This window comes from Gavia stellata, chromosome 1, assembly GCF_030936135.1.
Source record: "Gavia stellata isolate bGavSte3 chromosome 1, bGavSte3.hap2, whole genome shotgun sequence".
NCBI lineage: Eukaryota > Metazoa > Chordata > Aves > Gaviiformes > Gaviidae > Gavia > Gavia stellata.
The window spans coordinates 73672228-73684933 of record NC_082594.1 but is presented as its reverse complement, the minus strand read 5'-3'; the positions used below and the strand labels follow the sequence as shown (position 1 = coordinate 73684933).

The window sequence follows — 12706 nt, the reverse complement described above, 5'->3', positions numbered from 1 at the left end:
TGGATTACCACTTCCAGAATTCTTCCTCATCTTAGCAAATCAGGATTGATACCAAATCATTTCACTGCTCTTCCTCCTCATTGCTTATCCTGTTTTATGTGGGAGTGTTTGCATGTATAAATGGCTTTCTTCCTCCTGCCCTGTGTTTATTCTTTGTCTTTCTACTTTTTCACTGTTACAATTCAAAGGGACATTTGGATGAAAATGTCTGGAACCAACATCTCTTGGTGTTTTAGCTAGTCCTTATACAGATGCACCAGTCAGTTAGGATCCTGACTTGACCTTCCTTTAAATATATATAATACTAAATATAAGCAATTCAAACAACTCATGCTTGTCCTCTTAACTACATATAATCTCCTGCAAAATGAGGCTTTGGTCTTGACTTCGAATTCTGGCTGCTGTAGTAAAAAATTGCATAAACAATAATTATCACAAATGCGATTCATAAAGTTATTGACAAAAATGAAAACACTAAGAAATGGGCAATATCCTTCTGTTTTTATCTAACCTTAAAGATAAGAAGGTCACTGCTGCATTCTGTTTTGTTAAGAATAATGTACTCCTGACAAAGGGATTTAGATGAAAACACTCAAGTAGAAACTCTTAACAAAGAAGTCATATGTAAAATAGCTCTTCCTCAACTGCAGTTACAGTAAAAAAAATAAATCGTAACTCAGTTGTCTGTTTTTTTAAACAGACCGTGTTTTCATTGGGACAGAGACTTAAAGAATAGTACTTCTAAAGCACCACAGGCTTCTCTAATGTATTTGTGTTACTTCAGTGCATAATCATTAATCTTTATGATGAAAAAATGTGAGTTATAAAGAGCCTTGATTATTTCTTCCTCTGCCAAAGTGTCAATGGATTTTTATTTTGATGTGCCTGACTCATTATGTGCATAATCCAGAGGTTTTGCTGCATAAGGAATGGGATATTGCAGGAATACTCTTTTAAATTCATTCAGATAATGCAAAGTTTTGTTCTATTTTCGTGAATATGAAGAAGAATAACCATCTGAAAATTAAACAACAGTTCAAAACAATTTGGGTCAAGCCTCTTATTAAAGGCAAATTTGTCCCCATTACTCATATTGATTAATACCTTATTCTTTATGTGCCCCACTGAAACATCAAGATCTCCACTACATCAGAACTGTTGACATAACAGCATTAATATTTCTGTATAATTAAATGAAAACCAGCAAATTATGCAACCAAAGCAAACAGATTCATGCAACGCTGTTTGCAATCTGCCTGACAGAAATGGGGACAATGAGTATAAACATTGTCAGTTATAAGCTCAGCATAAACTGTTACTACTCAACATCAGCAAATATTACATACATTTTCTGATAAATATATATAATAGATAAATATAATATTGTTTTCCTTACACAGTTTTCCTCCAACAACCGCTGCTCATTATCTGAACAGGCAAAACACAGCATATGAAACTGTGAAAGCGCAGAGTATTCCCTAAGCCCCGATGCCGCATATCTACTCCCCAGCATCCTGTGGCCACTCTAAAACTCTGCTTCTGCTGAGATACTGTAGGACAGAAAGTAAGAAAGTTGATCTTTCTGAAGAAAATATTAAGTTTCTGTTCAATGGTATTTTGGCAAAAATGGTCCTCAACTTTTGATTTCGTAAAGTAAAAAGAAGTCAGGCTTGGGAAAAAAAAAAGAGTTGAAAATTTTCTTGTGGATTTTTTCCCATCCAGTTTTATTAATTACACCTTCTCAGCAGGTTTAACCAGCAGGCTATTAAAATTGCTGCAAGGCAGAACAGGTAAGCAGCAGCATGGGTCTCAGCCTAGTAAGATTAATGTCCTGTGTTCCTCAGAAGACACCACTTCAGCTGTAGCAGCAATTCTTCCCACTTTTTTTAGTTTCTCTCTCTCTCTCTTTCGTATCTCTGAACCCTCTGTGATTGCAGTTTGCTTCAGGGTATGACTGGATCTTTGTCAAAATCAGTTAACTGACAGACAAGCCAGAAAGGAAAATGAAAAAGAAAACGTTCTGATAAGTGATTCTGACCTCAGCGTGTATGTTGGGTTGTGTTCATTTTGTCAGGTAAACCCTTGGTACCACTTCGCAGCGCAAGAGCTCAGTGATGTATTGCACAGTGTGATCAAATACCTCTTCCCTGATTCTCAGGCCAGTCTTTCTCCTACAGTCTGGTGACTGATAGTGGTAGTACTGCAAATGCATCAGTTGTGAGCAGACCTCTCCTCTTCTCTAGCTTTCCTGTCATTGCCTCCTCTTCAGTATCTCCGCTAGTACTGACAACGATGAAGAAAACTGGAATTTGTTTCAAAATTTTGAGTGGCTCCTCATTCCACTCCCACTGCCTTCAACAATTTCTGTCCTTTAACAAAGGCTGTGTGTGCCCTGTTCCAGCTCCTTCTGAAAGGAGATGATGGGTACATCTACATAGCATTTTAGTGCAGATCAGGACTGTGCCTGTGAAGTGAAGAATCATTTGATCATTCCCACTTACTGTGCTTTGGTTCACATCTCAGAGCAGTCTTAGAGCACATGAACTCAATTCGTTTCATACGAAACTAAGGTGGAAAATGCACCCCAGCAGCACACTGAATGTGGTCCAACTGCTAATGAGCATCTAGTCTATGGGACCAGATTAGAACTTTTCCTAAGGGGAAAAAACCCACCCCCAAATGTGTATGGCATGGATATCAGGTCCTTGGCAACAGCGGTTTTGCTCTGCAGACCAGCCTTGGTGCTTGCTAACCCAGACATAGCCAATGAATCCATTGTAACCCCACTCACCCCAAGGACTTCTTTCACGTGTAGGCTTGGCAGGTGTATTCTTCCACAAGTATTTGCATCATCCCAAGGACAGTCCTTTTGCTCCTTCACACATAATGCTTGCCTTTGAAGTTTAGACTTACCTATTTTTGAAGTGGCCTTTACCAATATTGGCAATGCTAAGGAAGAAAAGAATATTGCTGTGCTTACCTTATTAAACAAAATTTGATCAGGAGCATAGATCTTAACTGTCCAGTGGCCCAGAGGATGCAACATTCACCAAAGCAGTTGGTACAGTGATGAATTTTAGTCCCTGAATTACGACATTCAAAGACTCATCTTTTACAGGGATAATTTTACTGGGACAGAAAGACTGTTTTGGAAAAAGAGCAAGAGTGAGAATGAACAATGATGAAGGCACCTAAGGGGAGCAGAGAATTGGGTTCTGTTCCTTACACCACTGTACGTTGATTTATTTTATCCAGTAATTAATTCATGAATTACTGGATTCTTTATGAAATAACAGTACTTCACAGATAAGAGCCAAACCACTAGGCCACAGAGTCATGTTAACTCTTTCCCTCTCTCCCCTACTTAACTATTTGCTGAAAAGTGGAACATTTCAAACAACAGAGATGAAAACCACTTAAGTAAACTGGACATTTGCAAGTCAACGGGTCCTGGTGTGATGCACCCACAAGTGCTGAGGGAGCTGGCAGAAGTCATTGCTGGGCCACTCTCCATCATCTTTCAAAGGTCCTGGAGAACAGGCGAGGTGCCTGAGGACTGGAGGAAAGCCAGTGTCACTCCAGTCTTCAAAAAGGGCAAGAAGGAAGACCCAGGAAATTACAGGCCAGTCAACTTCACCTCCATCCCTGGAAAGATGATGGAACAGCTCGTTCTGGGTGTCATCTCAAAGGAAAAGAAGGTTATCAGAAGTAGTCAACATGGATTCACCAAGAGGAAGTCATGTCTGACCAATCTGATAGCCTTCTACCATGGCATGACTGGATGGATAGATGAGGGGAGGGCAGTGGATGTTATCTACCTTGACTTCAGCAAGGCTTTCGACACCGTCTCCCACATCATCCTCATAGGCAAGCTTAGGAAGTGTGGGTTAGATGAACGGACAGTGGGGTGGATTGAAAACTGGCTGATCGATAGAGCTCAGAGGGTTGTGATTAGTGGCACAGAGTCTAGTTGGAGGACTGTAACAAGTGGTGTTCCCCAGGGGTCAGTACTGGGTCCAGTCCTGTTCCATATATTCATCAATGACCTGGATGAAGGGATAGAGTGTGCACTCAGCAAGTTTGCTGATGACACAAAACTGGGAGGAGTGGCAGACACATCGGAAGGCTATGCTGCCATTCGGTGTGACCTGGACAGGCTGGAGAGTTGGGCAGAGAGGAACCGTATGAAATTCAACAAAGGCAAGTGTAGGGTACTGCACCTGGGGAGGAATAACCCCATGCATCAGTACAGGTTAGGGGCTGACCTGCTGGAAAGCAGCTCTGTGGAAAGGGACCTGGGAGTCCTGGTGGGCAACAGGATGACCATGAGCCAGCAATGTGCCCTTGTGGCCAAGAAGGCCAATGGCATCCTGGGGTTCATCAAGAAGAGTGTGGCAAGCAGGTCGAGGGAGGTTATCCTCCCCCTCTACTCTGCCCTGCTGAGGCCGCATCTGGAGTACTGTGTCCAGTTCTGGGCTCCCCAGTTCAAGAAGGACAGGGAGCTGCTGGAGAGGGTACAGCAAAGGGCTACAAAGATGATTAGGGGACTGAAACATCTTTCTTATGAGGAAAGGCTGAGGGACTTGGGTCTTTTTAGTCTGGAGGAGAGAAGACTGAGAGGGGATCTTCCTAATGCTCATAAATACTGAAGGAGTGGGTGCCAGGAGGATGGGGCCCAGTGACAGGACAAGAGGTAACGGGCACAAACTTGATCATAGGAAGTTCCATCTAAACATGAGGAGGAAGTTCTTTACTCTGAGGGTGGCAGAGCACTGGAACAAGCGGCCCAGAGAGGTTGTGGAGTCTCCTTCTCTAGAGATATTCAAAACTTGCCTGGACGCATTCCTGTGCAGTGGTGTCTAGGTGAACTTGCTCTGGTGTGGGGGCTGGACTAGATGATCTCCAGAGGTCCCTTCCAACCCCTATCATTCTGTGATTCTGTGAAAACCTTACCCCGAGGTCCTGTAGTCTGGACTGATCTCAGGAAATACATCCTTGGGATTTTCTCGGATGGAGAACCTGCAGGCTCTGACTGGGTGCTTTGCTTTAGTGATTAAAAGTGCCCAGACTCCTTCCTGTGATGCCTTGAAATATCCTGTTTGCTTTTTGAAAGGAGACGTTTAGGAGCCTAATTCCAGGAGAAAAGTCAGGGTGGCAAATTTTGGGGCAGCAAAAGGAGTCTACTTCTGTGCCCATTTTTTTCCTATTGGACACATTAAATAGCTCCCCCAAGGTCTTTGCTTCCATTATTTCCTTAAATACTCTGCAGTGTGCAGGGCTTCGCTGGGTCTTACCTCCAGACCATTGCCACAGAAGCTTTGTTCTGAGTCTTTGCTGCGGCAAAACCCGAAGTGTATTTTCACTGTAAATGCCACATCACTGAGAAGTCAAGATGACTTTTACCTTTCATGAAATTCATTGATCATCTATAATTTCTAACATCTTTTAGTTACTGCTAAGCCTAAATGAATCCAAAATCCCAAAGAAGAAATGCTCCATAACCCACTAACTACTTCCTTGTCCCATTAGCTCCAACCTGGATTATCTTTAAACTACCCACAAGGAAATGGAAAGGGTTGCTCTGAAAGATCAAGAAGACAAATACTTAAATGAAGTGATAAAATATGACAGACTCTACAGCACTGTTGATTCATTCCTACCTCAGATGTGTTTCCAAAGTACCAGGATAGCGCGTTAATCAGAAGTAGTGGTCTGCAAAATTTTTTATTTCTGTTATAAAACCAACAATCTATTTAAGAAAAGTTATTAGTGCTTAAATGCACTTTGAAACCACGTTAAATTCTTCATAAGAAATATTTTCTTCAGTGTTAATACTTTCAGCACTTTGGGGGAGAAAGCTGAGTTGGTACCCTGCCCTAAATTCACTTTCTCTGAAGTCTTTGAAAGAACTAGTCTTCAATACTGCCCATCCATAGCATTAAAAAAAATCAGGATCCAGGGCCCTCAAATCACTTTTATATATACATATAAAAATTATTTGACTTTTCATTTTTGAGCCCTTGAGTCATGTATGCTTCATGTCAAAATTCTCGAGCTTTCATCATAAGCCTTATTAGTTTTAAAATGAAAGATAAGATTTTCACTTACTTTATAATCATAGTAATTATGGCACTATTAAAAAATCCAAATATTGCAAGACTTAAAATGAAATCACAAGATCTGGCAACACTAAGTTTCTCTACATTTTTCCTCATTGCCTATAGGGTTTTATATTATTTTTAAAACTGAGCCTGCTCATTCTTTTACTGGAGCTTTATTAACTGCAACAGCAGCAAGGTCAGGACATATGCCATGGACTGAACTTGTCTTTCTTTTCAAGAATTTGTTGAGGAGAGACGAAAAGCCGCCCACACTTTCTCACCAGCATTCCTCAAGTGTACATCCTTTTCCTAGCAGTTTCTCTAAGGGAAGAGGATATGTAGAAGGAAAAACAGGTGGTAAGAGAAAAAGTGCAAAAAAAGACATTGTTTTTCTCCCTTGACTAGTGAAATGTTGTGCTCTGTGATGGACCAGCAGCCAATTGCAATGTAACCAGAACCAGGAGCTGGCTAAGGGCATGTTTACACCATTGGTAGAGCATGGTGAAGAGGTCTAGCATTGAGAAGGAGCTGGCTCTGGAACCAAAGGCAATATAGCCAAGTCAGCATGCTTCTGTTTCCATGCCAATTAGTCCTGCTGAAAGGACTAACTAACTTGGAAGGAGGTTAACAATAATAACTGTGCTGTCTCCACCCCAACCAATGTTTTATACAAAGTTAAGAGCACCCAGAAGCTCACAGGCAACACAACAGAGAGCAGACAGCTCTCACTGTGCATCCCTTTGGCACCAGTGCAGTTTCCCTTCATTACCGTCTCACATAACGTTTGCCTGGCAAAACATGATGATCTAGGTCTGTGTTGATGGCATCCTCGCAGGCATGGCTGAAAGGAGCCTCAGGCCCAACACCTGTACAGGCACACCGCACCCCTGGCCGTGGCAGGGACCCCTCTGGTCCTGTGCGGGTCACAGCAGGGCTCCCAGCCCAGCTCCCTCTCCTGCCCCGGCAGCCGCCCGCCCCAGCGGCCTCCCACCTGGCATCGCCCCCAGGACACACCAAGGGGCAGGCCGGCGCAGTCACACCGCTTGGGGCAGGCCGAGGGGCATGAGAAGGCGGCCTGCCCCGGGGCAGAGGCCAGGCCTGCACCCACTCAGCCCGGCCCAGCGTCGGGCAGCCCCCTCTCACCCAGCTCCAGGGGCGGCCCGGCGGGCTGCCCTGGCCCGGCAGCTCCGCTCCCCCCCCCCCCCCGGGATCCCCTCGCCCTCCCGAAGAGAAGGAGCCGGCGGCGGGGAGCCCCCCGCGGGGGCTGCGAGGGGCCACCCCCGCCTCAGAGCTCAGGGCGGGTGCCCCGGGGCCGGGGCCGGCGGGGCGTGCGTGCTCCGAGGCGGCGCCGGGGGAGCCGCCGCCCCCTGCTGCCGGCCCCGGTCCCGGCGAGCCCCGCTCCCCACGGCGCCCTTCCTCGGGCTCTCCGCCGGGAGGGACGGCGGCGCCCTCCCCTCCCTCCCCTCCCGGCTGGCGGGAAGGCGTCAGGGCGGGCGGCGGCGTGTGAGGACGGCGGGCGGAGGGCAGGCAGGCGGCCGGGCTCCGGCGGAGGGCGGCTTCCTCCGGGGCTCGGCGGCGTCCGGCCGCGGGGTGGGCGCAGCCGGGTGCGCGGGCGGCTCCCGCGGCCCGGGCAGCGGTGTTGGGGCAGGGGGTGGGGGATTTTTTTTTAGGGGGGGAGGGCGGGGGGGGAGAACGGGGACTGTCGCCTCCGCCTCCTCATCAGCGGTAGCCGGGGCAGCCGGATCGCGGCGGCGGCGGCGGCGGCGGCGGCTGCTGCTGCTGCTGCTGCTGCTGCTGCGCGGAGGGAGCGCAGAGCGGAGGGATGTGGGGCTTTGGAAGAGGCAGGATCTTCGGGATCTTCTCCGCTCCCGTCCTGGTGGCCGTGGTCTGCTGCGCCCAGAGGTAGGAGCCAGCGTGCCCCGGCGGCGGCGGGGCGGCACGGGATGCGTTTCGCCAGGAGAACAAGCTGATGCGCTTCCCCCCCCTTCCCGCTCCCGCCGTCGCCCCCGGTCCCCCGCACCCCGTCCTCTGCCTCCCCCGCCCGACACCTCCCCATCTCTCTCGCCCCCACAGCGTGAACGATCCCGGCAACATGTCCTTCGTGAAAGAAACTGTGGATAAATTGTTGAAGGGCTACGACATCCGCCTCCGGCCGGATTTTGGAGGTGAGTCGCCCTGGCCGGGCTCGTCGCCCGGAGCGCCCCCCCGCCCCGCTCTCCCCGGGGCTGCCGCCGCTCCCGCACGGCGGAGCCGGCTCTCGCGCCCCCGCTGCCGCGGCCCCTCTCGCCGCCAGCGCACGGAGCGGCGGCGGGTGACGGTCTGCTCTGCCCGCAGGTCCGCCCGTCTGCGTGGGGATGAACATCGACATCGCCAGCATCGACATGGTTTCCGAAGTCAACATGGTGAGTAGCGGGGGGGCCCGGCCGGGGCCGGGGCTGCCGCCCGGCGGGTCACGGCCGCCCGTTCCCTGTCCCTCGCTTCTTACCAACTCTCTGCTGCCTGGGAGGGCGGCGGCCGAGCTCCGCGGGGTGCCGAGCGCTTCCCTCTCTGCCTGAAAACTTTATTTCCCCGGAGACGCGCTTTCCCCCTTCCCCCCTTTCTCCTCTCGCTGCCGGCGGCCGCCTCCGCGGGTGTGCGGGGCCCGGCCGGGCCCGGGGGTGCCGGGCCGCCTGACATCCCCCTCCCGTTCCCCCCCGGGCGCCGCCGGCCGGAGCTCTCTGGGGCTCCGCCGGGCCGCCGGCACCCGCCACGGCCCCGCAGGCGGCGGGATGCGGAGCGGGGCGGGCGGGCGGCGGCGGTCGACGGGGTTCCCGGGGCCGGTGGCGGAGGGCCGCGGCTGTCGGCGTCTCCCCGCTTCTTGCGCCGTTCAGGCTTCCCGACAACCCAGCTTGTCGGTGGATAAACTCTGACATGTGCAAGTGTGTTAATTACTGTTGAGCATCTAGAGCAGGCGCGGTTGTGTATGGACTTTGGAGGAATTGTAATGTTGCTTCGCAAAGTGGTACTGTTGGGGGGCTGTCAGGTTCACTGAGGAAAAGGGAGGTGGTCAGTGTGTTTCTGTAGTTCGGTCCCTGGGTCTGTGCAGTTTGGTAGTTTGGGGCTGGAAGGTAGAATTGCTGTTTCTTGTCCTAATCCTAAATCTGAGGTGGATTTTTCATGTTTCTGAGCAAACTCCTCGTTCCCCCTGTATCTCAGATTTTTCCTTTTGTAAACCTGAGGTAAAAAACCCAGCCTGCTCTGCGATGCTGTAGTTACATTTACGGCATTAAAAATAATTCTGCACACTAGAAACCTGAGCTCTCTTTCAGTAAATAAGACACTAACACCAGCACTACCCCTCCTTCAATGGACTGTTGAAGTGTTACCAGCTGGCATAGCTTGGCTTTATACATGGTCTGTGCATTTTCATTAATCCTGCCCCTTCCTTCACCTGCTCTACCCAAAATTCTAAGATAGAAACCTTTTGCTCTAATTCTGATCTTTTAAAAAATGTTTTTAACAGAGGTACAGTTACCTGTTTGCAGTTAAAAGTGCCGCCAACGTCTGCCTTTCTACTCATTCACAAGGGCCAGTGAGATAGTTTTTACTTATAAGAGTTTATTTTAGGCTTCCTGCAAATTCAGGCAGCTGCAGACACACCTTGTATATTCCACAGGCTTTTCTGTACCTGTACGACTGCTTCTCAAAAAAAATGGAAGCTGAGTCTTTGAAGAGTAATTGAAAAGTCTGACTTCACTATCCTCACTGCCACCTTCCCCACCTTTGGCTATGCTCCAGATTTAGGGAAGCACTACGTTACGCATTAAATTAGTATATAACGCTTTGTGAAGTGCCACATAGACAATAAGTATCAGAGAAAGGCAGACTGAGACTGGAAAGAAAATGAGGGTATGTATGGTGCTTTTTGTGCCTTTCCCCCCCACCCCCCCCAGCTGTGGCAAAGCCTGCTAGGTTTAAATAACAACTTGTCCAACCCACTGTAGCATGGGTATAAGGAAGAGTAAGTAATTACATTGCTTGTGCTGCTAGACTGGGTAATTAGATCTTGGATAAGACAGGAGCTCCTCAGGAGGATGGGTGCCATCACTTTCTCCTGGACAGTGAGCCAGCATACCAATTACTTTAGTTACTAGATGGCCCACAAGTCAGTGCCCGCTGTTTCCCATTAGTTGCTAGAGCTCTAAAGAAGTGAAGAGGTTTTTTCCATGCCCTCTCATGGGGTAATGCAAAGTCTGAAGAATATCAATACAGCTCTTGCAACAGAAACAAATACATGTTTCTGAAGGGAGTTGTTAAAGTACTATTGTTACAAAAACTTTATTAATTTACTTCATGACAACTGAGCAGAAGGGTCTTCTGGTTGATGAACACCTTACTACAACCGGACTTTCAGCTGAGTTTGTCTTCCCCCTGTGAAAGAAGTCATCTTTGACTATGCACAGTTATATTCAAGTACTGCCTGAGTCGATTACGTCCACTTTTCTTAGGTAACTTTATACTGATCTGCAAAGATTCTTGAGTAAATACCAAGAAACAATGAATAAGGATGAACAGAAGGAGCTTTTCAAGATTACTGAAGTATACATTCTAAGATAGTAATTTGGAGGGGAAAAAAAAGTCACAGTTAGTTTGAAGACCTGAGGCATAGCTGTTGAACTTCATGCTGATTACCAACTAAACTTTTAATCTTTGACATATTCTTTCATTTCATTCCAAGCAGATATTGTGAGCATTGACCTTTAGCCTCATCAACTATTGAAATGTCTTACAAGAATTTCTCTCTATGAACTGTGGTATATGGACATTAATTCCTTTGATTTAAATCTAGACATTGGTGTAACCTTTTATAAATTACCTTGTTAAAATTCATCTCTATATTAAAAATAAAATAACCAGAGAATTAACATTCTTCAATTTTATGAATATAAATAAAAAGTTATTACAGCAAGTTTTATTATACTGCCTTCTAGGCAGCCTGTAACATAGCTTTCAGTGATATGATGACAATTCTTTGCAACAAGAATTACAGCCTGTATCATACTCTTTTATATTCTTAATCAAACTGTAAGCTTATATATAATATATTCCTCTATGGATCTTCAGTTACTAGTTATTCATTTGGCTTTCCAGCATTATAAAAATTTATTTGTGTATTTTTAGTCTTTCTGTTGAAAATTATTAAAAATCGTTTGCCCTCCGTGCATCCAGGCTACCTGTAGCTATTTTTTAGAATAGACTTATTGAGTAGTAATGTGCATCTTCCTCAGATTGCATGGAACAGTTAACATTTTTCTTTACTTCCGATGCTGAAATGCTAAGCTGGATCAGGAGGACCGATGCAGGTATCAGGACTGCACAGCATCAAATTGTTTTACCGAGAAGTTTTAAATAAGCAGTTTTTATTTGATCTCATAACGTCTTGAAAATATTGAGTAGTGTTACTGAAATTGTTACTCTGCTATACTATTTACATCATACTGAAAATACTAAACATTTATGAAGTAAAAATAATATGCTTTGATATTTATACTTTGAGTTATATAGATGGTAGCAAGAATGAATTAATGAAGTTGCATGTAAGAAGTGCATTGTTCAAGGAAGGACTGCAGTATATTAATGACCTACACATACATATATGCATATATGTGTATATCTCCATATGTGCTTTATTTCCCTGCTTTATCTGTGCATGCTTTCCCATTATTATTTGCCTATTTTGCAAATTATACCTGTAATTGGGTACTTAACCACCTACCTATTTTTGTGCATACCTCCAATAATTGCATTTAAAACTGCTGTAAATGCCTGTAATATGTACAGTAATGTACATCTCCAACAAAATACTAATCAATAATAACAGATGTAATACTGAGAAAATACTGTAAGTCATTTTACAAATAAAGAGTATGGAAGATTACTGTTGTCAGATTTCAATAATTTAGCTTTATAATTTATCATCTTACATGATTTGGGTTGATTGTGTTCTGTACTTTCTGTGGTGTAGAGGTATGTTTTGCTTAGATGATGTGAATTGAAAAAGAAATAGTTCTTGTGCTTTTTACTAGTCCGTGAGCCTATTTCTGATCAGTCAGTATCCACAATTTGTGTTTTTAATAGCTTGATTCTTGTTCAACATTTGGTCTGTGAATCAAATGCGTTTGTTCCAGGCATATAATTTTCAAGCACCCAAATACTCCCTCAGTCTTTTATCCTCAGGAAGTTAAATAATCAATACATTGAGTCTCCACATAATCCCCTCTTTAAACTCATTATTGTAGCCGGAAGACTAAGGTGCTGTGCTTTCATTTTCATACTATTTTAGGATGTGTTTTATAGTTTATGTGAGGTAAACTTATAAAGTAGATAGAGAAAACAAGGGGATCAGTGCAAAAATGAATCTTTCTCCTTAGAGATAATGTTTTTCAGAGAATAGTACAATCTCCTGTAAGAAAGAAAACTTGTGCTACTGCTCTCTCTAGTGCTGTCTGCATTCTCTTTGTGCATAGAGGGGACTTCAGGGCTGTTCATCCAGAGTTTTTCAAAGGTTCTAATTTCAATAAAATTAAACTCAAACCAGCAAACCCCAGGAGGTACCATTGGCTATA

The 12706-nt window shown here is 45.8% G+C and overlaps 1 protein-coding gene across 3 annotated transcripts in view; it reads left to right on the top strand.

Moving 5' to 3' along the window:
• Positions 1-12706, top strand: part of GABRB3 (gamma-aminobutyric acid type A receptor subunit beta3) — a 202031-nt gene that overhangs the window by 77688 nt on the left and 111637 nt on the right. The window contains exons 1-3 of one of the 3 annotated variants that reach the window (XM_059820947.1): positions 7924-8003; positions 8175-8266; positions 8436-8503. In XM_059820947.1, coding sequence (XP_059676930.1) covers positions 7924-8003; positions 8175-8266; positions 8436-8503 — 240 coding nt within the window. Of the gene's footprint in view, positions 1-7923; positions 8004-8174; positions 8267-8435; positions 8504-12706 lie in introns of those variants that run through there. The other 2 variants (XM_059820965.1, XM_059820938.1) reach the window with 2 other exon arrangements.